Source organism: Melanotaenia boesemani, chromosome 2 (assembly GCF_017639745.1).
Source record: "Melanotaenia boesemani isolate fMelBoe1 chromosome 2, fMelBoe1.pri, whole genome shotgun sequence".
Classification (NCBI taxonomy): Eukaryota; Metazoa; Chordata; class Actinopteri; order Atheriniformes; family Melanotaeniidae; genus Melanotaenia; species Melanotaenia boesemani.
Window position 1 is genome coordinate 7,574,091 of NC_055683.1, and position 21,395 is coordinate 7,595,485.

The 21,395-nt window shown below is 42.3% G+C and overlaps 1 protein-coding gene across 1 annotated transcript in view; it reads right to left on the reverse strand.

The window, feature by feature from the left end:
* The window catches only part of LOC121648707 (NLR family CARD domain-containing protein 3-like), a gene marked incomplete at its 3' end in the record, with an annotated part of 98,602 nt that overhangs the window by 72,743 nt on the left and 4,464 nt on the right, over positions 1-21,395 (reverse strand). Inside the window, 1 exon segment of the mRNA XM_041998988.1 lies at positions 25-213. Coding sequence (XP_041854922.1) covers positions 25-213 — 189 coding nt within the window.

Consider the following 21,395-nt stretch of genomic DNA (forward strand, 5'->3'; position numbering starts at 1 on the left):
GATTGTTGACTGACAGCTACTTACTGTTTGACAGATCCATGATTTTGTTGGAAATCAATTAAATAGTCTCTTGACTGGTCGCTGTTCATGGACACACAGCTGGGTTCAGGTTCACCTTTAGGTCTAACTTCATGTCCAGGTCCATATATGAGTCTAGGTATAGGTTTTGGTCTGGGTCCAGGTCCAGGTCCAGGTTCAGGTCCAGGCTGGTTCCTGTGAATCCAGATGTTTGGTGATGTGAGTTGTGATCTCTGACATGGAGAAGAGTCATGGACAGTTAGAGATGGACATCTCACCTCTGAGTGGTTTTAGAGGGAGGGACTCCCTCCTCTCTGTCCTGATCCATGATGCTGGATTCACATCAGCTCACACACACTTTCTACCTTCACCTGCAGAGGAAACACACATCATTCATCTGAACATCAACTGAAATCCTCCTTTCCATCATCTGCTGTACAAAGATCAGCTGCTATGTTATATAGAATTTATTATTATTATTGTTTTACTGGTGGTTAGAATCAGTTCTTGTACTTTTTCAGCTGTGAGACAGTTTACCTCAAATCATGAAAACATTTTATATAGAACCCTTTCTTGAAAACATTGACTAAATATAAATTCTTTAATGCCTAAATATTGTTACAATTGGACTCCACGAAGACAGGAGGATGTTTAACAGATTTATTCTTAGAATGGAATATTGCAGATACACATACGATTACCGACTGGGACGTGAGGACTCTGGAAACGGAACGGGAGTGAGTCCTTGAGGTGTGTGGTTTAAGGTCCGACAAGGAGTGACTGAACCGGTGGGGTATATAAAGGACTGGGGAATAAAGGAAGACAGGTGTGGCAGGTTGACTTGATTACTGATGGGGATCTGGAACTGGTGTGGAGGATCAGGGAAGTGATGAGTGAATGGAGGAGTGGCAGGACAGGGGAGTGCTGGAGTGACAGGACAGATTGTAACAAATATATTCACAGTTATTCAAAAAACACCATAAATACAGGAAAATATAACACAAAGAAAACTAATACTATTAAATATGTAATAAATTAATAGCAATTAATAATTAAAAACAAATTTAGAAATGAGAATATAAATATTATGAATAAATCAAATAAAGGCCAGAAGTGGTTTGTTGTAAATTTACAACAACAGGCATCAAATTTTAGTGCAGTTTTTATCCATCCATCCATCCATTTTCTTCCGCTTATCCGGAGTCGGGTTGCGGGGGCAGCTGCCTAAGCAGGGAAACCCAGACTTCCCTCTCCCCGGCCACATTCACCAGCTCATCCGGAGGGATCCCGAAGCGTTCCCAGGCCAGCCGAGAGATGTAGTCCGTCCAGCGTGTCCTGGGTCTGCCCCGGGGCCTCTTTCCGGTGGGACGTGCCCAGAACATCTCACCAGGGAGGCGTCCAGGAGGCATCCTAACCAGATGCCCGAGCCACCTCATCTGGCTCCTCTCGATGTGGAGGAGCAGCGGCTCTACTCTGAGCCCCTCCCGGATCACCACGCTTCTCACCCTATCTCTAAGGGAGAACCCGGCCACCCTGCGGAGGAAACTCATTTCAGCCGCTTGTATTCGCAATCTCGTTCTTTCGGTCATTACCCACAGCTCATGACCATAGGTCAGAAAGAGTTTCAACTCCCATTTCTGGCAGAGCTTCAACCATGTCCCGGGTGAGGCGGGGGACATTGAGTCCGAATGGGCTGTGTTCTGTGCCTCTATTGTCGAGGCGGCCAGCCGCAGCTGTGGCCATAAGGTCGTCGGTGCCTGTCGTGGCGGTAACCCCCGAACTCGTTGGTGGACACCGGCAGTAAGGGATGCCGTCAAGCTGAAGAAGGAGTTCTATCGGGCCTTTTTGGCCTGTGGGACTCCAGAGGCAGCTGATGGGTATCGGCGGGCTAAGCGGAGCGCAGCTTCGGCGGTCGCTAAGTCAAAAGCTCGAGCATGGGAGGAGTTTGGAGAGGCCATGGAGAATGACTTCCGGACGGCTCAGAGGAGATTCTGGTCCACCATCCGGCGGCTCAGGAGGGGAAAGCAGTGCTCCGTCAACACTGTGTACAGTGGGGATGGGGGGCTGCTGACCTCGACTCGAGACGTTGTGAGGCGGTGGAGGGAATACTTCGAAGACCTCCTCAATCCCACCAACACGTCTTCTAATGAGGAAGCAGAGTCTGGGGTAGCTGGTGCTGGCTCGCCTATCTCTGGGGCTGAGGTCGCTGAGGTGGTTAAAAAGCTCCTTGGTGGCAAGGCCCGAGGGTGGATGAGGTCCGCCCAGAGTTCCTTAAAGCTCTGGATGCTGTAGGGCTGTCTTGGTTGACACGCCTCTGCGGCATCGCGTGGACATCGGGGACAGTCCCCCTGGACTGGCGGACTGGGGTGGTGGTTCCCACTCTTCAAAAAGGGGGACCGGAGGGTGTGCTCCAACTACAGGAGGATCACACTCCTCAGCCTCCCCGGTAAGGTCTATTCAGGGGTGCTGGAGAGGAGGGTCCGTCGGATAGTCGAACCTCGGATTGAGGAGGAGCAGTGTGGTTTCCGTCCCGGTCGTGGAACAGTGGACCAGCTCTACACCCTCTTTGGGGTCTTTGAGGGGGCATGGGAGTTTGCCCAACAAATCTACATGTGTTTTGTGGATTTGGAGAAGGCATTCGACCGGGTTCCCTGGGGACTCCTGTGGGGGGTACTCTGGGAGTATGGAGTGCCGGACTCTCTTGTAAGAGCTGTCCGGTCCCTGTATGACCGGTGTCAGAGCTTGGTCTGCATTGCTGGCGGTAAATCAGAATCGTTTCCAGTGCGGGTTGGACTCCACCAAGGCTGTCCTCTGTCACCGATTCTGTTCATAACTTTTATGGACAGAATTTCTAGACGCAGCCAAGGTGTAGAGGGGATCCGGTTCGGTGGCCTCAGGATTGGGTCTCTGCTCTTTGAGGATGACGTGGTTCTGTTGGCTTCATCAGGCCGTGATCTTCAGCTCTCACTGGAGCAATTCGCAGCCGAGTGTGAAGCGGCTGGGATGAGAATCAGCACCTCCAAGTCCGAGACCATGGTCCTCAGCCGAAAAAGGGTGGAGTGCTCTCTCCGGGTCTGCGATAGGGTCCTGCCCCAAGTGGAGGAGTTCAAGTATCTCGGGGTCTTGTTCATAGTGCAGTTTGTAGTTCACACTATATATCTGCTTTTTACAGGTTTTTGTTCAGTCTGACATTATTAAAAAAGTAATAATGCAACTAAATGAATCTTCTCATGTATCTGTCAGATGGGCCAGTTGGTGTTTCTGATACTGATGCAGGTCTAATTTGTTTTTACAATATTTAATTCTAATGTGTTTTTCCATAAAGCTGCTAGTGGTATTTGGTCAAAACTGGTATCTTAATTCTTTATGCTGATGCATTAATCATAATATAAATGAAAATAAAATAAAATGAAAATATGAATCTTTCATCATTTTATTGCAGCTTAAAGTTATTGCAGCTACAAACTAGAAATTTAGTAGATAAGAGTCCCAACATAATTTCTTCTAACAGAACATGAGGGTTACGTGTCGACATGAAGGTTTTTTCTTTAGTAGAGGAGAAAATGTTTTATAGCATCTATATCTAATCTGCTTCATAAAAGCCACATAATGAATGATTAAACCGGGATTCATCCTCTTATAAACAAGTCAAAGTTCATTGACAGACAGGAGCCACGTATCCATGGCAACCACCAGCTGCTCGGCCTGTTAGCTTCTCCTGGTGCTGGGACTGGTTGCAGCCACTTCAGCTGGTTACACATGAATTTAGACTAAAACTACATCCAAACTGCTTCATTATTCACCAGAATGTTGATCATCTTTCAGACATTTTACTGTTTTCTACAATGTGTGAATCATTTCTAGAGATGAAGGTGATGTTTTCCACCTTATTTAGCTGGAAATGCTTCAGATATTTAGTTTACTGTCATGTGTGAACTAGTGTAAAATATTCAGCTTTTTCTAGCTGAAAAAATGAGCTAAAGATGAATTTATTTCTACTGATCCACAGATAAATGGACGTGTTCTGGCAGCTCTAAGTAAAGTAGATGTAAAACATAGTGGAGGTGGAGGCCTTGCTGGCTGCTTGTGAGATGGAAGGAGATTTTTAAGAAGACATGAAACAGAAAAGACGGATGTTTCTGAAATAACATGAAGGTGAACGATGATGAAGGAAATGATGTTGCAACATGAAGCTTGTAAAACTTCTCTGACTCCTGTTACTGGAAACATAAAGAGAGGCTCAAAGTTCAAGTTGTTCTGCAGCAACATTTCTGCCTCATTATCTACTAAAGCAGTTTGATCCAAGGATCCATGTTTCACTGGAAGCAGCAGGAAGCTGATGGCTCCCACTTTAATATTCTATTCTATTCTATTCTATTCTATTCTATTTTATTCTATTCTATTCTATTCTATTCTACAGTCATTTAACAGACACTTTTATCCAAAGCAACTTACATCTGTGAGTAAGAAAAACACAAGCAAAAATTCAACCAGGATGGGACGTCATAACTGCTGTGAGTCCAGTTGGACCCAGGTGCAAGAGGTGTAGGTGTAGTGCTAGAGGCAGTGTTATTTTTTTTCTTTCTGGTTTTCCCTCCCTACAACAGTCTATTGTTTAATTGCAAGATCACAGTTCCATCAGACAATATCTGCTGCAGACCACACTTTGATTCCAGGATCAATAATCAATAATCTGATCATCATGTAGATTTGTCTTCAAACAGCAGAGATCAAAGTTGGAGCTGAAATCAGAAGTGAACACGTTCTCCAAACATTCCAGAAACAAAGAGGAAAGTTCACACTTACAGTTTGTTCAGAGAAGAAGAAGAAGAAGAAGAATCTCCACTGATACACAGGTGAGCTGCTTCCTGGAATGAGTCACATTTCTACCTGTGATGGAGGGAGGACAGGTAGGAGGACAGGTAGGAGGGGTTACAGGTAGGAGGAGGACAGGTAGGAGGAGGATAGGTAGGAGGAGCACAAGTAGGAGGAGGACAGGTAGGAGGGGCAACATCAGACCTTCCTCCTCCTATAGATAGATAGATAGATAGATAGATAGATAGATAGATAGATAGATAGATAGATAGATAGATAGATAGATAGATAGATAGATAGATAGATACTTTATTGATCCCGAGGGAAATTCAAGCATCCAGTAGCATATACATACATTAAAGGTTAATACTTAAGCATAACTAGACTAATTTAAAATTAAATAAAGGCAACGGTAGATAAAGGAGACAAAATGGTAAAAACTATTGTACACTCATTGTAATGTCTACTCAGCTGGATGTGCTGTGACGCAAAAACACACTCCGAGTTGGACCGAACAAGAGTCATTATTATGGTCTATGTACATATATACTGTACAGGTGATCAAGTATGTACATATATTGACAGTGGTAGTCAAACAAGGTGCATGAGTGAAAAAGTGCAGGATGTGCAAAAACTGCTGAAACAGTGTTTAGAAAAACAAATGTGCTTACAAATGAGAAAAAGGCACATGTCCATAAAAACTATTCAGACTATGGTTGTGGTTGTGACCCCTGGGCCCTCAGCGAGATGTTGTATAGCCGGATGGCCCGGGGTACGAAAGAGTTTCTGATGAAGGACTCATTAACAGACCTGCAAAGACCTGGACCAGGACTTCATTTCATCTGAATCTGAAGGGTCAGATTTTTCTCCATCACCTGTCTGTCCACGTCTACCTCACCTGTCTATGAGGGCCGTAGAGGCCAGGATTCATTCTCCTCTTACATATATACACATTTACCCTCTTACACAAATATATTGTCCTCACACACACATACTGTGTATTTAACCCTTTTTGCTGTTTGCTTGGTGTCTCTCACTTTCACTGACACAGGAAGTTCTTCCCTGAACAGGAAGTGACTCTCAAACCAGGAAGTCCTTTAACAAGACTCGCTAAGCATGTCCATGTGTAGTAATGATACACAGAACTACATAAAATACATACAAATGTAAATCTATCAGTACAAGTACTGGATTCACAGTTTTAGGAAAATACAACTAAATGAAGCTTTGAAAGAAAAATGCCATTAAAATAGTTTTGTCTTCAAGTTGTAATGTATAATCTGGGCCTTGTTCTGCTTTTCCCACTAATAAATCACTGATCTGACTTTCTCTCAGGCACATAGATGGAAAGCACACGCTGGTGAGACTGAAGATGATGTTTCACGGCTGTGTTGATGCTTCAGTTGGACCATTATCTACCTCGCTGGTCCAGACAGCAGCAGAGCCTCAAGTGTTTTGTCCCTTTTCATTGTGGCATCAGAACTTTGGAAAAGCATCTAGAGTGAGACGTGATGACGGACTGGAAAACACTGGTGTTGCCGTTTCATGCATCACAGGAGAGGATTAAATAGACGGCGTTGTTACTGGCAGGCCAGAGCAGAAGAACTGAGAGATTGTGGGCAGAACTGAATCCAGTTGTGTGGTTTCATTTTGCTGATCTGTTCAGTTTTATGGAGGAGCAAGGTGTACTAGTTTCTCTTCATGAACTACGTTTGTCTTCATTACATCTATTTGCCACCAAGTCAAAGGGCTGCCAGTGAGTTTCAGAATGGGTGGAATAACCACGTCTTTCACCACAAGGAGGACAAACTCCTCTTCAGCTGTGGCAGCAGGGTGTTAACAACAATGCAGGAACACATAACCCAAGTATGAAGGACACTTTTACCTTAGTGGCTTTGGCAACGATGATCCTGCAGCAGTTCCACACAATAATATTGTTATTCATCTATTAATATTCCTCTCAGTGATGCCACAACGTCTTCTCTTCAGCACCTTCATCCATGTGAAGATGATGGAAATCATGGTGTATTTATTCTGCAGCCTTGTGCATTTTCTTGGAAGGAGGAATTCCTGGTTTTATCCGTATGATTGATGCTGAGAAGCTTTTTAACAGTTTTCCATCATGTGACAAATAGAAAATGAAGATCATCCAGTTTATAAAGTTCCAGTCAAATAACACTGTGCCAAGCTTTGTAATGGCTCCATTTCAAGTTTTTTATTGGTCTGTTCAGAAACTTTGTCTCTAAATGTGACTCCAAGCTCAAACCTCCATCTTGACATTGAAAGATATTTCTTTTATACAGGTTCCTGGTATGAAAAATAGTCCCACAGGAAACATTTTATTGAAGCTTCTGGCTCTGGAGAACTCACTAAACTGCCATAAAGAAATAATCACGTTAACATTTAACATCCTTTGATGAACAGAAAGACTAAAACAAAAACATCATTAATGCTAAATTTGTGGACTCTGATGTGAGACTAAAAGTTGGGAGAAAAACCGTCTAACAGCTGAAGAGTCAAGCAGAAACAAACATTTCACATTACATGTGCAACGAGCCGCAGAAACAAAGCTTCAGCTTTTATGCAGGAGAAAATAGAGCCCTGCTCGGCCGCTAGAAGAAGCTTGTTTCAGATCGTTCACAAAGTAGCACAAATATGTAGAACTTACCAGATGAGCTGCCCTTCTTACTGTACAATATGCCACATGTGTCCATCTACATTTCATAGAAGCTGCACTCAGACGCTCATGAAGATGTTCATGTAAGAGGAAATGGATTGCACATCACATTAAATTACATCCATGAACTTCTTCTAATTGTTATCCAGAAATCAGTTATTATACAGATCATTTAGAAGCACACAAGTTTCATGTAAATGTGAGTTTCATCAGACTGAAAGTTCTGCTTCGTCATTGCCGGGCTGTCCAGCTCCAGTCCTCCAAGGCTGAACTTGTTCAGGTTTTAAGAGATTTCCTTCACCAGCACACCTAATTCACTTTAAATGGCTTTTCTCAGCAGCTTGTTTTTAAAGTTCTGCCAAAGCATGTTGAGCCATTAACCTGATTCAGGTGTGCTGCAGCGGAAACATCCAAAACCTGCAGGATGGTGGCCCCTGATGAGCAGCCTGGGAGACCCCGTCTTATTGTAAACTTCATTCCAGTTTGTTGCAAAGCCAGAAGATTCTTTCACTTAGTGGCTCATGTGGGTTTTACATCATTGTACAGTAAAAATAAAGGCAGTAAGACTTAATGAACCCTAAAACTTTTCCCAAAACATAAAAACTGCAAACAAACAAAAGAAGAAGTTTTTCAAAGTGTTTGTTGGTTGATCCGTTTGAAAAGCAGGCGATAAAATCAGGAGGAAAATAGTGAGCTGTAGATAAATTTAAAAGTGGAATAGTGTCTGACTAAAAAGCTGCAGTGAAGTTCGATTTCAACATTACTTGCAGAAAGCAGCTGAAAATGTGAACCGTTCTTCACATCTATTAACTTCAGTTTGGGCTAAAACCAAGGGTCCCGCCCACCGCAGAGCCCCTGTTTTCCTGAAGGTCTCCGTATGAGGTCTGCAGCGTAGCTTCAAGCAGTTAGTGCAGCTGTTTGCAGCGGCAGCTTTGCAGCTTCCTGAATCCTCCTCTTTGTGGAGGAGAGAACCCAGTCGGTGAAGGAGTGTTGGCTCCTGTGGAAAAGGCGAGGATCGTTCCCAGTTTCTGTTCCTTCCTCATCTGGTGGAAAAGGAAGAAAGAAACTGGACAATAAACAGAAAGCAGAACATCTCTTACTATTCTAAACTGACACACAATGACCAGATGCAGCTAAATATTTCAGTTAGAAGAAGAAATGGTCAAATTCCATGGATTTACTTCTGCGTGTGTCTCCAGAAAGGAAGAACTTCCTCAGCAGCTTCTGTTGCTGCCAGCTGGAGATGGCGGATAATGAAAAGACTGTCGGCCACATCAGCTGAGAGGCTGCAGGAGACCAGCACAGAAGAGCTGAGCTTGGATTTAGTCCAGCACACCAAGTGTTTTCAGTCCATCTCTGAATCTAAGACAGAGACAGACAGATTGAAGAGGTTTTTATTGCTTTAAAAAGAAAAAAACTCAAATAAAATTCAGTAAAAATGCACAAAAAGACGACATTTACACGTTAAACTGAAAAGTATGTGAAAAGTCAGCAGTTGGTTTCTTTAAAAGCTGTGTTGTCCAGACTTTGGTGATCGGCATCTCTGTAGAGCACCAGATTCCCTCATTATTAGATCTCAGTCAAATTCCAGAGCAAAGCCCCACATTTACTCCTCGCTAGAAATTTAACACGTCTTCAGTTTGTTCATAGACACAAAGTTTAAAGAAAGTTCATGAAGAGCTGACGTTACAAAGATTAGTGCTGACTGACAATGTTTAGCTTGTTTCACCAAGAGAGCAGAACATCCCAGAATCCGCTGTGTTGGTCTGATGGACACAACTTTCCATTTCTAGACTTTGTGTATCAGATCTGCATCCAGCTGCTGTCCAGCTGCAGTTTGGCTGAAATCAGTCTGTTGCCACATGCCGTCAGAAACTCTAGGCTGGAAAACATCAAGTACAATGTAGAAAAGATTCAAGTAAACAGTACTTAAAAAACACAACAACAACAAACTTATTAATGCACAACACGCAGCTCCAATAAAGCAGCGACACATCTGCTTGTTTTCCATCCTTCATGAGGACATGACTCAGCAGGTCTACCGTCAATAACATGAGTCAGCAGGAATTTACAGGAATTTACCACATGTACTTTATTAATTACTACATGAATCATGAAGGTAAATCCATGTCAGTAGTCAGTACAGCACGTTTACACATTGATAGAAAGAACAATGACATATAAGTGCAGACCTGACATCAGCTGACAGCTTCCCTCCAAAGGCGTCTCTTATTGGTTCAGGAACTCCGTTGGTCCCAGATTTCTGGAATTCAGATCCGTTCAGTTCATGCCCTCGTTCAGCAGCTTCTGCTTTGTGCCACGTTTGATGACAGAACAGCAGGATGTCCCGGAAGAAGGACGACGTCCTTGTTTCCAGTATCATGATCCTGATTTTAGCCTGAAAATAGAACACGTTCATTTTATAGTTAATATTTGATGTTTGTAGAAAGTTCCCACAGTTGTTAAATGTTAAATGAATCATGCAAACCTTCACTAACTAAATCAAACTCTAGCCAGTGTAAATACTTTGAGACGTCCTCATGTTGCCATGGTTACGGACGGAGCAAACGGCTGCTAGTTGTGTTAAACACACACTAAGCTCCAACAGTGATGTGACTGGACTGATGGAAGCAGTTTCCAGAACTCTTTATCTGAACTGACAGAAACATGTTTGATAAAACTCAGCCTAAAAGAAAAGTCACTTTTCTTTGTGTTTTACTAAAAGACTAAAAATAAAAGAGCAGCTTCATTTTACCAGCTTTATTTTTATCCCATCAGCTTGTGAATGAACTAATTATGTAATGTGTGATCCAGATAAGTGGTGGAAAGACGACTGTAACAGCTGCTCTGGTGAGGAGAGTGTGTTATTAAAATAGTCCCATTAACTGGGGCAGGAAGAATGGAGCAGACCCCCAACTGGACCGGGTCTAGAGTCTGCAGGTTATTAGGTGTGAACGCAGCCTCCAGCAAAGAAAGACTTTCTGTCCTCTGACAACATGTCATACAACACGTTATTCCCCAGCTGCCACTGCTGATGCTTCTATGACTCTCAGAAGTGTGTTTCTCTTTAATGGGAGCAGCAGCACAGCCTGCAGCTACATGAGCAAACACACACTACAGGACGGTCTTAGTCCACTGGAACTAACACTTGGAGATTCTATTCACATTTTATTTTCACCTTTTCCTCGGTCGGGACGTCCAGCTGCCAAAGTGTTTGTGAGTCTTGTGTCTTAAAGACCGTGGCGACCCTCCGGTCCAGGTCTTGAGTCCATGCCTGGACTGCTGAGGCTTTAGGTCTGAAGAGTTCTCTCATCTGATGCTGGACCCGGTCTGAGTTTTATTAGGGACGGATGAACCGTCCTCTGCTGCTCAAGAGACCAACACAACCATGTCATGATGAAAGATTTCTAAAACCACTGCGTCTCATTTCTTCCATCCATGTCAGGCGGGAACTAGAGACGACCTGCACCTGCTTCTCAGCCAATCACAGCGCAGCATAAACTGCCTGCCTTTTCCACCAAACTCCTTCCGTTTCCACCAAATCTTTCCTCACACACACACACACACTCTTCTTCTACATACATGTTCTATTCTTACATGCAGATATTACCGTGTTAACTACGTCCACAGAATTAGAGAAAATAAATGAAAGAGGGAAAGAAAATGTGAGCATGTGAGAGTAAGAATATATGTACAGTATGAGAGAGAGAAAATGTGTGTATGTGTGAATAAAACTGTGTGTGTGTGTGAGGATGAATTATGACCTATACAGCTCCTCATACCTGTCTGTCCACGTCTACCTCACCTGTCTAGTTTCCTCCTGTCAGCAGCATCTTTTCATCTCCTCCATCATGTCCTCACTGAGGAGTCTCATATTAAAGTAGAAGCAGGTCAAAGTGGTGATTGGTCTCTTAGAGGCTGGGGGTGAAAGCTTCTCACACACAAGGAGCTCAGACATTTCATTCATTTCCCTCATGTTTGATGAAGCTGCTTAAAAACAGTCAAATGTAGAGGAGAAGGGATTAGATGGAGACAGAAGCCAAACCTGACCCCCCTCCTCCTTTCAGAGTGGAGCCTATTGGAGAGCGATGGCTGAGACCAGGTCTGAGAAAGTGTGTGTGTGTGTGTTTTCATTGGATTCATCACTTTCAAAGTCAGCATCAAAGTGTCAATAGATCAACACCTGAATCTGGATTGGTTCTGTTCTCTCCATCAGATTCCTGGAAAGTCAATGGAAGCAAACACGGTGAACAGGAAGCTCCACCTGTCTGACAACAACAGGAAGTTTCCATTAGTGGACGTCCCTCAGTCATGTCCTGATCATCCAGACAGATGTGATGGCGCCCTCTTCAGGTTCTGTGTGGAAATGTTCTGACTGCTCGCTGTTACTGGGATGTTAGTGGAGAGGAGACGTTTGTCAGTGAGTTCCAGAGGAACCAGAAGGAGAGGAACCAGTAAAGACGGCGTGTTGGGAGGAAATGAATCCTCATGGAGTCTGAGCTGCTCTCATCGTCATGGTTACGCTGTCTCTCACAATAACAGATGAACAGCATGTCCTCCTCCTCCGTCTCCAGCAGTAGCAGCGTACAGTATGTGGAGCGTCCTGCTGGAACTCTGTCCTTCTACAGAGTCTCCTCTGACTCTGATCTTCCTCCACATCTTCATCTGCACCTTCATCATCCTCTGCTTCCTGGGTTTGGCTTCTTGTTCAGCTTGTTTTCTTCCTCAGTGTTTGTGTTGTGTAAAGAGTTTGATCCTGTCAGACATTATTAACCAGAGTTCAGTCTGGAAGCGTCTGTCTTCTTCAGAAACAGCCTTTCAGATTCACGTATGAAACTCTTCTAGATGATTCCTTGGATGTTTCCTGTTTTCCCTCCTTTAAAGATAGAAGCTGGGATTCTTCCAGGATCAACTGGACTTGGTTTGTGTTTAGTTCTTGTCAGTTTCACTTCATGATGCTGGAAATGAAAATCCTCCCAGTGTGTCGCTCTGTTTGCCTCATTCTGTCCTTCATTTGACTTTTTCACTCTTTCACATGTTGAATTAGAGATTTTTTCACATCAGAAATAGTTTCTGAAACAAAAAGTCGAATGTTCAGTTTTCCCATTCTGTCTCCAGATGTTTGACTTTGGATTAAATTCTTCAAACTCCACATTTCAAATAAACTTTCATGAATCTGTTTTCAGTCAGCAGGTGAATTTTAAATGTTTGAGCTGAAAACTTTCACTGTTTCATTTAAATGTAGTTTATCAGCTTCAGTCAGCTTCATGTTTCTTTAAATGAAGATTTTGATGGTTTTATTTGAACATTCCTGACTTTCTTACAGGGATAATTGAAGGTTGGAGCTTCTACCTCACCTGGCAGTAAAAGCTGAACCTGCATGAACCATCAGGGAATTTAAAGATGGAAAAGCAGCTCATTTGTGCACATTGAAATAATTCAGACCTTTAAGGCCTTTGTGAAGTATTGATGCATGTAGCGGCTCAAACAGGGAGAGCAGCTGCTAATCCTGCCATCACCTCAACCAGAGTTTACACTTCAGAGCTAAACTAGAAACTTCTGCCATTTCTACACAATCAAGCCAACAGTGATGCTGAAGCAGAAGAGCTCATTTCTGACAAACCTTTACACGGAAAAGAAGCAGCGACACTAAACCAGCAGAGGAAGTCTGAGGAAACCTTTTAGAAACACTCAGCTTCTAAAATCAGCTTCAACATGAATCACTGATGGGATTAAAAGATGTTTCCATCAGCAGCAGGAACAACAGTTTCCTGCACTTTGTTCTGATTCTAGCTGCCATTTTATCATAGAAAGAAGAGCCAGCAGGACCTGAGACTGGACTCATGAGACTGGACCGCTGTAGCCATGCACACACAGCTGGATGATGCAGATGTTAGAGGGAACGATGGAGACTCAGAGGAGAAAAAGCTTTGATCCTCTGAGTTCAGAGCTCATCTCATGGCTGTTTGAAGGCTCATCATGATCTAAAGTTGGACTTAAACCTGAATCCGAGTTCAGTGTGAACAGTTCTAATGATGCTCAGATGATGCATTAATCCCAGCAGGAAAAACATCTGGAACGTTCTGGCCTTTCCATCAGATTCTTTCCTGCTATCAACATGTTGGTGCTTGTGTTGTGATGATGTCGTTTCAGACTGGAAACTTCTGGAAACTGCATCATGAAGATTCTTGTGTTCAAACTGGAACAAAGACGTGACAATAAACACATTTCATTCTCCTCCACTTCCTGTGTATGAGCGTGACGGCCAGCCACACATGCTAATATCTCCACCTCACCACCAGTAGATTTCCACTTTCATTGTCTCTGCAAGCAGAAGTCTAAACACGATACACACTATTTCACACACCTCTTTCCTTCCTTTCATTCCTCATACCTACAATATTGAACACACCTTCACGCTGTGAGGTCAGATTATGTTCGTATTCATGTGTTTCTTTTCTTTCAGGTACCTGGGTTCAGTCTCTCCTTCCTGGTGCAGCAAAGGCCTGGTCCAGGTCTGAGGACTGATAAAATACTGCAGCTTCATTGGATTCCACCACAAACCCCCCTATGACACTGCAGAGTCATTGGGGGGGTTTGGGTTCATTTTGAGGTTGGTTCAAAATGTAGTAGCCATTTTATTTCCCCTCTTTGTGTTTACTTTGGCTTTTCTAAACTGGTATTTAACTTCCTGTTTGATTGTTCAGGAAGTTTGTTTCTGTTCATTTATTCCTTCATTTCTTTCACTTCTCTTTACTTCGGATTTTCACTCTACTTCTATTTATTTGGCCTCTTGTCAGGCTGTTTAGTTACATCCTGGATGTGGTGACAGGTTTCAGGTTTTGGGGTAAATGAAGCAGTTTTGAAGCAAACCTCCATCCTGCTGCCTTACTGCTTGGTCCCTGACGGAGCATTAGAGGAGAAATAAACGCTGGGAGGCCTGGAAGTGGACAGGTGGGACATCAGCATGATTACAAATCCAAACTTTGGTCCTAGAGTCGAGAACAGATGGAGGAAGACGAGGAACTTTCCAGGGATAAATACATAAAAGCAACATATGGAGGCAAACACACGGCAGAAGCAGCAAATATGCAAGTTTGATGCCAAAAAACCCAAAAAAGTGGAAGTGAACATCTAAATGAAGAAAAATAAAAACTTCTCAGTTTACTTTCTGCTTCCAAAAAGGCTCTAAAATCTACTTTCACATCCAGGAGCCGTTGCAGGGATTTCACTAAATATTTATTGTAGCTGGACATAGAATTTCACCTTAAACCAGATAATCTGAAGTTTTACATTTTTATTTCCAGTGTAAAATCCACCTTTATAAAAAGATAAAAACCAATGATTTCTCCCTCCAAAGTCATTTCTAAAGCATCTGTGACCTGGTCCCAATGACATCAGCTCAGTTTAGCTTTACAATGGTGGAAATACGCCTTCAGACAGTCTAGTGCTGCTTCATTCTGATCACATGTTCAAAGCGAATTCACTTGTAATTCCATCAAATGAAGCACAGAGCTAAAAGAAAACAGAGACGTCTGTTTGAGGCCATGAGGAGGTGGACAACTTTCCAGCAGCTGCTTTTATGTGTGAATCAAACACTTCAGGCTACTTTGTTAGCATGTATTCCTTCAGGCTGCCCACACACACATCTGAGTCTATTTAGTGGAAATACAAGTCTACTTTTCTTCAAGGCCTCAATACTGTGTCAAAGATTCCCACCGATATAAAATCCCCTGCAGGTACTATCGTCTCCCAGAGAAGGCCCCGTGGTCAAACCTCAGCTATGTGGAAGTTTCCTCTTCACTTTGCCCATGTGGGCTTTTCCCAGGATCTCTGCTTTCTTCCCAAAGTCCAGAAACCTGCATGGTAGGTTTGCTGCTTCCAGACTGGATGTTTTAATGTGGGCATGTTTGCTTTTTAACTGTTTTTACCGACTGCAGCTGGAAGCTCCAGGCCACCATGACTGTAAAGCAGAATACTGATGTTTAACCCGTTCACACTTTGTTTCAACATGGCCTCCAAAAACCAGAGTTTAAGAAAAATTTAATACTTCACGTTTTTATCACAAGCTAAATGAAAATAAAAGCTGGTTAAATGTGTCTTGTTGGTTTTTCAGCGTTCTCTCATCAGTTGTAATAAACATGTAATAAATGTGTTAAAGCAGCGAGTGTGAAAGGGAGACGGCAGCTTTGCATCAGGCTGGAATGTGCTCATAATGACGGATCAAAGCTGGAAGCATCACTGACAACTTGCACCATGCAGGAATTTACTGGAAACATTTTAACTGCACATAGAAACATGCAGTTTAATAACTAATTCATCTGAGCTGAAACTGAGTCTAAATACAAGTTTTTATGACGTCTTTGAGCTGAATGGATCCACTGATTTCAGCATCAACTTTTCACTCAGCATTTCTTCACAGGGAAAAGTAAAACATGTACAGGCCGTCTGAAAACATACTTCTACCTGGATATAAGCAATAATCCCTGTTTACTGGTCAGAATGATGCATGCTGGGAAAAACATGGCCAAGTGAGGCATCCTGAAATATAAAAACATGTCAGAGTTCTTTAAAGGAAGCTTCAAAACTGAGCTTAAAGGTGCAGCGTGGAACAAAAACAAAGGTCACTGACAGAAAATGTCACATATCATCAGAAACTGCTTCTATTGGCATCTAAACACTTTACTAAAATAACATGTTTTATTCTTTTACAATGAGACGTTTATATCTACGTGGCGTACGTCCACAAACATGCAGCTGCCACATTTGTGCCACCATTTTTACTACGGTGTCTCTGAACGGACAAACTGTGTGACGTGAGAACCCTCTCAGCTTTAAAACTGCAGTAGCGGCTTTGTTTGATAGGGGCAGGAGCAGCGTTTGGGATAAGTAAGCTCTTAAAAGCACCATAGAAGAAGACAGTCCACATGTAGACAGTGTGGAAGTAGCTACTGTAGTGCAGTCAACGCTGCACCTGAGGTCACCAGAAACACCTGACCTGGACAGCACCAAGAGAGTCAACAATGACGTCTATTGTTCACAGTAAACCTGTTCTCTGATGTTCTCCAGATTCTGTCCAGACAGGTCCTTCTTCTAGTGGTCCTGGTCTCTTGGTGGTCTTGGTGTCAGCACTCTTTCTGGGTCTGCTGCAGCTGGACGTTACAGGTAGATGTGATGGATCAGGCCGACCCAGAGTTTCTTTCCATCACACATAAAGAGAGTTCACACTCTAAACATGAAAGCTGAACATTTGTTCTTTTAAATAAAGAAATAAATAAATCTTTATTTGTATAGCACTTTTAAAAAACAAGGTTTACAAAGTGCTGAACAGCACACAGCAAAGTAAGGTAATAAAACCAACAAAGAAGAGACACATGCATGAGTACATTTCCACAGACAAATAGAAGTCCGACAATAAATAAGTCAGAAATAAAGTAAATAAGTAAATAAAAAGGTTATAAAAAGGCCAGTGGATAAAAGTGTGTTTTAAGAAGTGACTTAAAGATGAAACTGATGGTGCCAGCCTTATCTCCTCAGCAGGTCGTTCCAGAGTCGAGGGGCTCGGAGCCAAAAAGCTGGGTCACCTCTGGTCTTGAGTTTGGACCCTGGCACAGCTAAAAGGGACCTGCCTGAGGATCTAAGGCTGCGGGGAGGCTCGTAGGGTGTCAGTAACTCTGTCATGTAGCTGGGTGCCAGACCTAAACCAGCTTTAAAAGTAATCAGTAAAACCTTAAAATCAATTCTAAAACGTACAGGGAGCCAGTGCAGCGAGGCTAAAACAGGGTCATATGTTGTCTTCTGCTAAAACCAGTGAGAAGCCGAGCTGCTGCCTTTTCAACAAGTTGGAGGCGAGAGAAGATTTATTGTCAAGACCGGAGAGGAGGGAGCTGCAGTAGTCGAGTCTGGAGAAAATGAGAGCATTGATAACTTTTTCTAAATCGGGCCGGGAGAGGACAGGTTTGATTTTACTGATGGTGCGGAGGTGAAGGAAACAGGACTGGGTGACTTTTTTCATGTGAAGATGAAAATTAAGATTGGAATCAAGTATAACACCCAGGTTTCTGGCAGAGGGGGTGATGTTAGAGGAGAGAGGACCAAGACTGTCTTCAATATGGGCGGTGGAGTGAGGAGGGTTGATGAAGATCATTTCAGATTTAGAACTGTTTTGTTGTAGAAAGTTTTGTGCCGTCCAACTGTTCACATGGTTGAAACACTCGAACACAGCAGCTCGGCTTCCAGTGTCTTTGAAAGAAATTAGAAAAAATAAATCACAAATAAAAGTCCAGCAAACAAAGAACTGAACACTTTTCCACAAGTCGTCCCGATCCTGGAAAACCCTGATTATAAACACGGATCCTAATTAAATACACAGAACACTAATGAAGTACATTAACTGGCCATAAAATATCTGCTATCTGGACGTTTCCTGGTCATGTTGACTGGGAATAAATAATTCTCTACATGTATTTATTTACCAGCCAGAAGGGACATTTTAAATGGAAATAAAAGCTAACAATCCTTTACTCTCAAACATGTTTATTGATCCATACGCTCTTTAGTGTTTACTTTTAGGTGTATTGAGGACTGGAGCATCCTGGGACAGAAGTAAACAGCCAGAACCCAGTCCTCAGTGGAGAACTGCTCCAGTCTGACACAGCTGCCCAGAATGAAGGAGATCAGGAGCCTATATAGAGGAGTCTTCCTGACTGGCCAATCACAGAGACAACGACCAATCCTGGAAGAGGGCGGAGCTGCAGACACAGGATCAGCAGCCAATCACCTGCAAGCACTGGCACAGTCCATTTACTAACTGCTTCATGAACATGGTGGTATCATCTGCTCGCTGGGTGATTGCTGGCTGTTTGCCTCAAACATTAAGTTTCCCAAAGTCTACATGTTTGTAAGGGTCTTTTCAAAAAGCCCGACTATGTGTAGGGCTGGGCCATGTGGCCTATAACTGATATCAAGATTTGTTTTTTCGCTTTAGCGATACATAATATATATCTTGATGTTTTAAATCTCTAAAACAGTAGTTCCCAATCTGGGATCTGGGACCTCCCCCAAAGAGCACAAGGGGTCCCTGTTAATAGTGTCTAATAAGCCAATATGAGCTGGAACGCAGGTGTATGACACTTAAATAAAATATTCATTCATTCATTTATAAATAAATGAAACCCAGTGTTTACCTGATTATTATATTAGGGGTGCCCCAACCCTCCAACATCAACCCGACCAAAGAAAATCCATTTTATTTTCTATAATTACTCATTAATAACTTGTATATTTTTACATGGAATTATTTTAATCTGTATTCAAATATTATTTTATTATTTAGGTTTTTTCTATTTTCCACCAGATTTCATAGATAGATAGATAGATAGATAGATAGATAGATAGATAGATAGATAGATAGATAGATAGATAGATAGATAGATAGATAGATAGATAGATAGATAGATAGATAGATTTTAATAAGTATTCGTCTTTGAAGAGACTGTGTCGATGGCTACACCTGCGTGCAATACAGAGAGGATATGTGGTAACACAAGACACAGTAAGACAGCTGATCAAGCTGTTTGACCCTGAAGACGTTGAACTCAGGCGGGCACGGCGCCTGAGACGCAGGCATCACCACAACAAAGGCCCCAACGCTCTATGGCATGTGGATTCTTATGATAAACTGAAGCCATATGGCACTGCCATTAACGGGTGCATTGACTGTTTCAGTCGCTATGTTGTGTGGATGGAAGCCTACAGAACAAACAACCACCCCAAAGTAATTGTGGACTATTTCATTACTTCCATTGAGCGCTTGAGAGGATGTCCAGAGCGACTACGTGTTGACAGAGGTACTGAGAACAGCCACATCGAGAACATGATGGTCTTTTTGTGCAGGAATCAAGCAGATAGTTTAGCAAGAGACAAAGTTTCCTCTACGGCCGCAGTACTGCAAACCAGCGGATGGAGTCGTGGTGGAGAATCCTGAGGAAACAAAGTGCACCACTTTGGATAAACCTTTTCCAAACTCTCCAAGGTGATGGACGTTTCTCTGGTGACTTCTTAGATAAAAGTCTTATCCAATTCTGCTTCCTAAATCTAGTTCAGGTAAGTCTCCAGACATCTGTCCTCTTATTCTTCTATAGCTTACTGTCTGTCATGACTGCCCCATGGCCAAAACACACGAACCAACATTTTAAAGGTAAAACCTAGTTTACAGAATAACAATGGGAATAGCAGCTAAATGCACGATGCTCTTCATGTGGTAATGATATAATAATGATGCACAAAGAAAAACAAAACTAAACATTTTTCTATTAAATAGAATTAAAGAGTAAAACTGTGATGCTGAGAGGAGCGAGCAATCTTACTAAGCAAGTGAAAACTACATTTTGACAATAAAAGTTTTGGCAGTTTGAGTGGCAAAAGAAAAAGAGCATTTTGACCATAAACATGTTTCTACCTGTACGCGGGTCAGCACCTTGGAGAGCAGCGACTCGCAAAGTCCTGTCACCGTCAATTTTAACTTCATGTCTTTGTTCCGTGGCTTTATTACAAAAAATCCCACATCTGTTGGTTTTACGCAGCAACGGTTGGATTGTGTGTGTGTAATGCAAACATTGGTTTATATAAAAAGTTGTTTGTTTGTTTGTTTTTATGCAGGATGAACTTGATGAATTCACACAAGATAAGAGCAAAGTCCGGCCATGGTGTTATTGGAGGTCGTCCTGTTCTCATGTACACACTTCCCGAGATGTATGGTGCCGAGGACAGCATGAAACCCGGTGACATGGTGGAGTTGGCCCTTTGCAAGCAAGAGTGTTCACCCAAAGACCAAAACCCATGTGATGAAAGTGTGTTTGAGCTCTGCTGTCTTTTAATGCAGGAAAAGGGATGGATGCTCCTACAGATGCATCTTCTGCTGCTGAACTGTACACCTTATTAAGAAGTGAAATTATGATGAATATCTAAGGCTGGACAACTGTACCTGAGCTCTGGAGGAGCACTAATGCAGACTTCATCATATAAGACTCCATACAGGCCACATAATTAAAGCAGTATTCAAACAGACTGGATAAATGTGATGCTGTAAGATTCTATAACAAACTTGTACAAAAAAAAAAAAGTCGTGCTGGGCAACGATTAAAATTTTTAATCCCGATTAATCGCATTGTTACGCTCAAAATGTCTCTTTCCTTTAAAAGAAGGCCTACGGTTATATAAAGAAAATACAGTAAATGTTGGTTTACTAACACGACATCAGGGGTCTCCAACCTGCGACTCTGGAGCTGCAAGTGTCTCTCTGGACCTTCCACAATGTCTCTAAATACGTGGCTAAAATATTTTTTAAATCTATCTTTCTTGTCATTAGGTTGGAAACAAACTTTTTTTCTTTTACTTTACATAATTTTCCACAAATATCTACATCCCTTAGAAGAAAGTCTGTTTATCCTCTTTTTTTTAATAAAGGTTTTATGTTTTTATTTTAAAACCTAAAAACAGAAATAAAAATGTGGTTCTTTAAAAATAACAAACATCCTATGGTGGCTCTTCATTAAAAATATATATTAAGTTTCCTTTTTGAAAAGTCTGGTAACATTTGCAGCTCTGAAGGAGTTTTATTTAGCTGGCTGAGGGAAAAATGGCTCTTTGGATTGGAAAGGCTGCAGACCCCTGCACTAAACACATAAACAGGTTTAGCAGCAGTTTTCTCTTTAAACACAAACAGTTAAAATATTTCTTCATATATATTTATAAAATCACATATTTATGAGAAAGAAGGATGAAATGTTCAGGATTTACTAACTAAAAGGTAAAACGTCAGCAGGATGAATTTAAAGCTGTGAAGCTGCTTCCTTCTAAACACAGAAGGAACAATATGTGATGA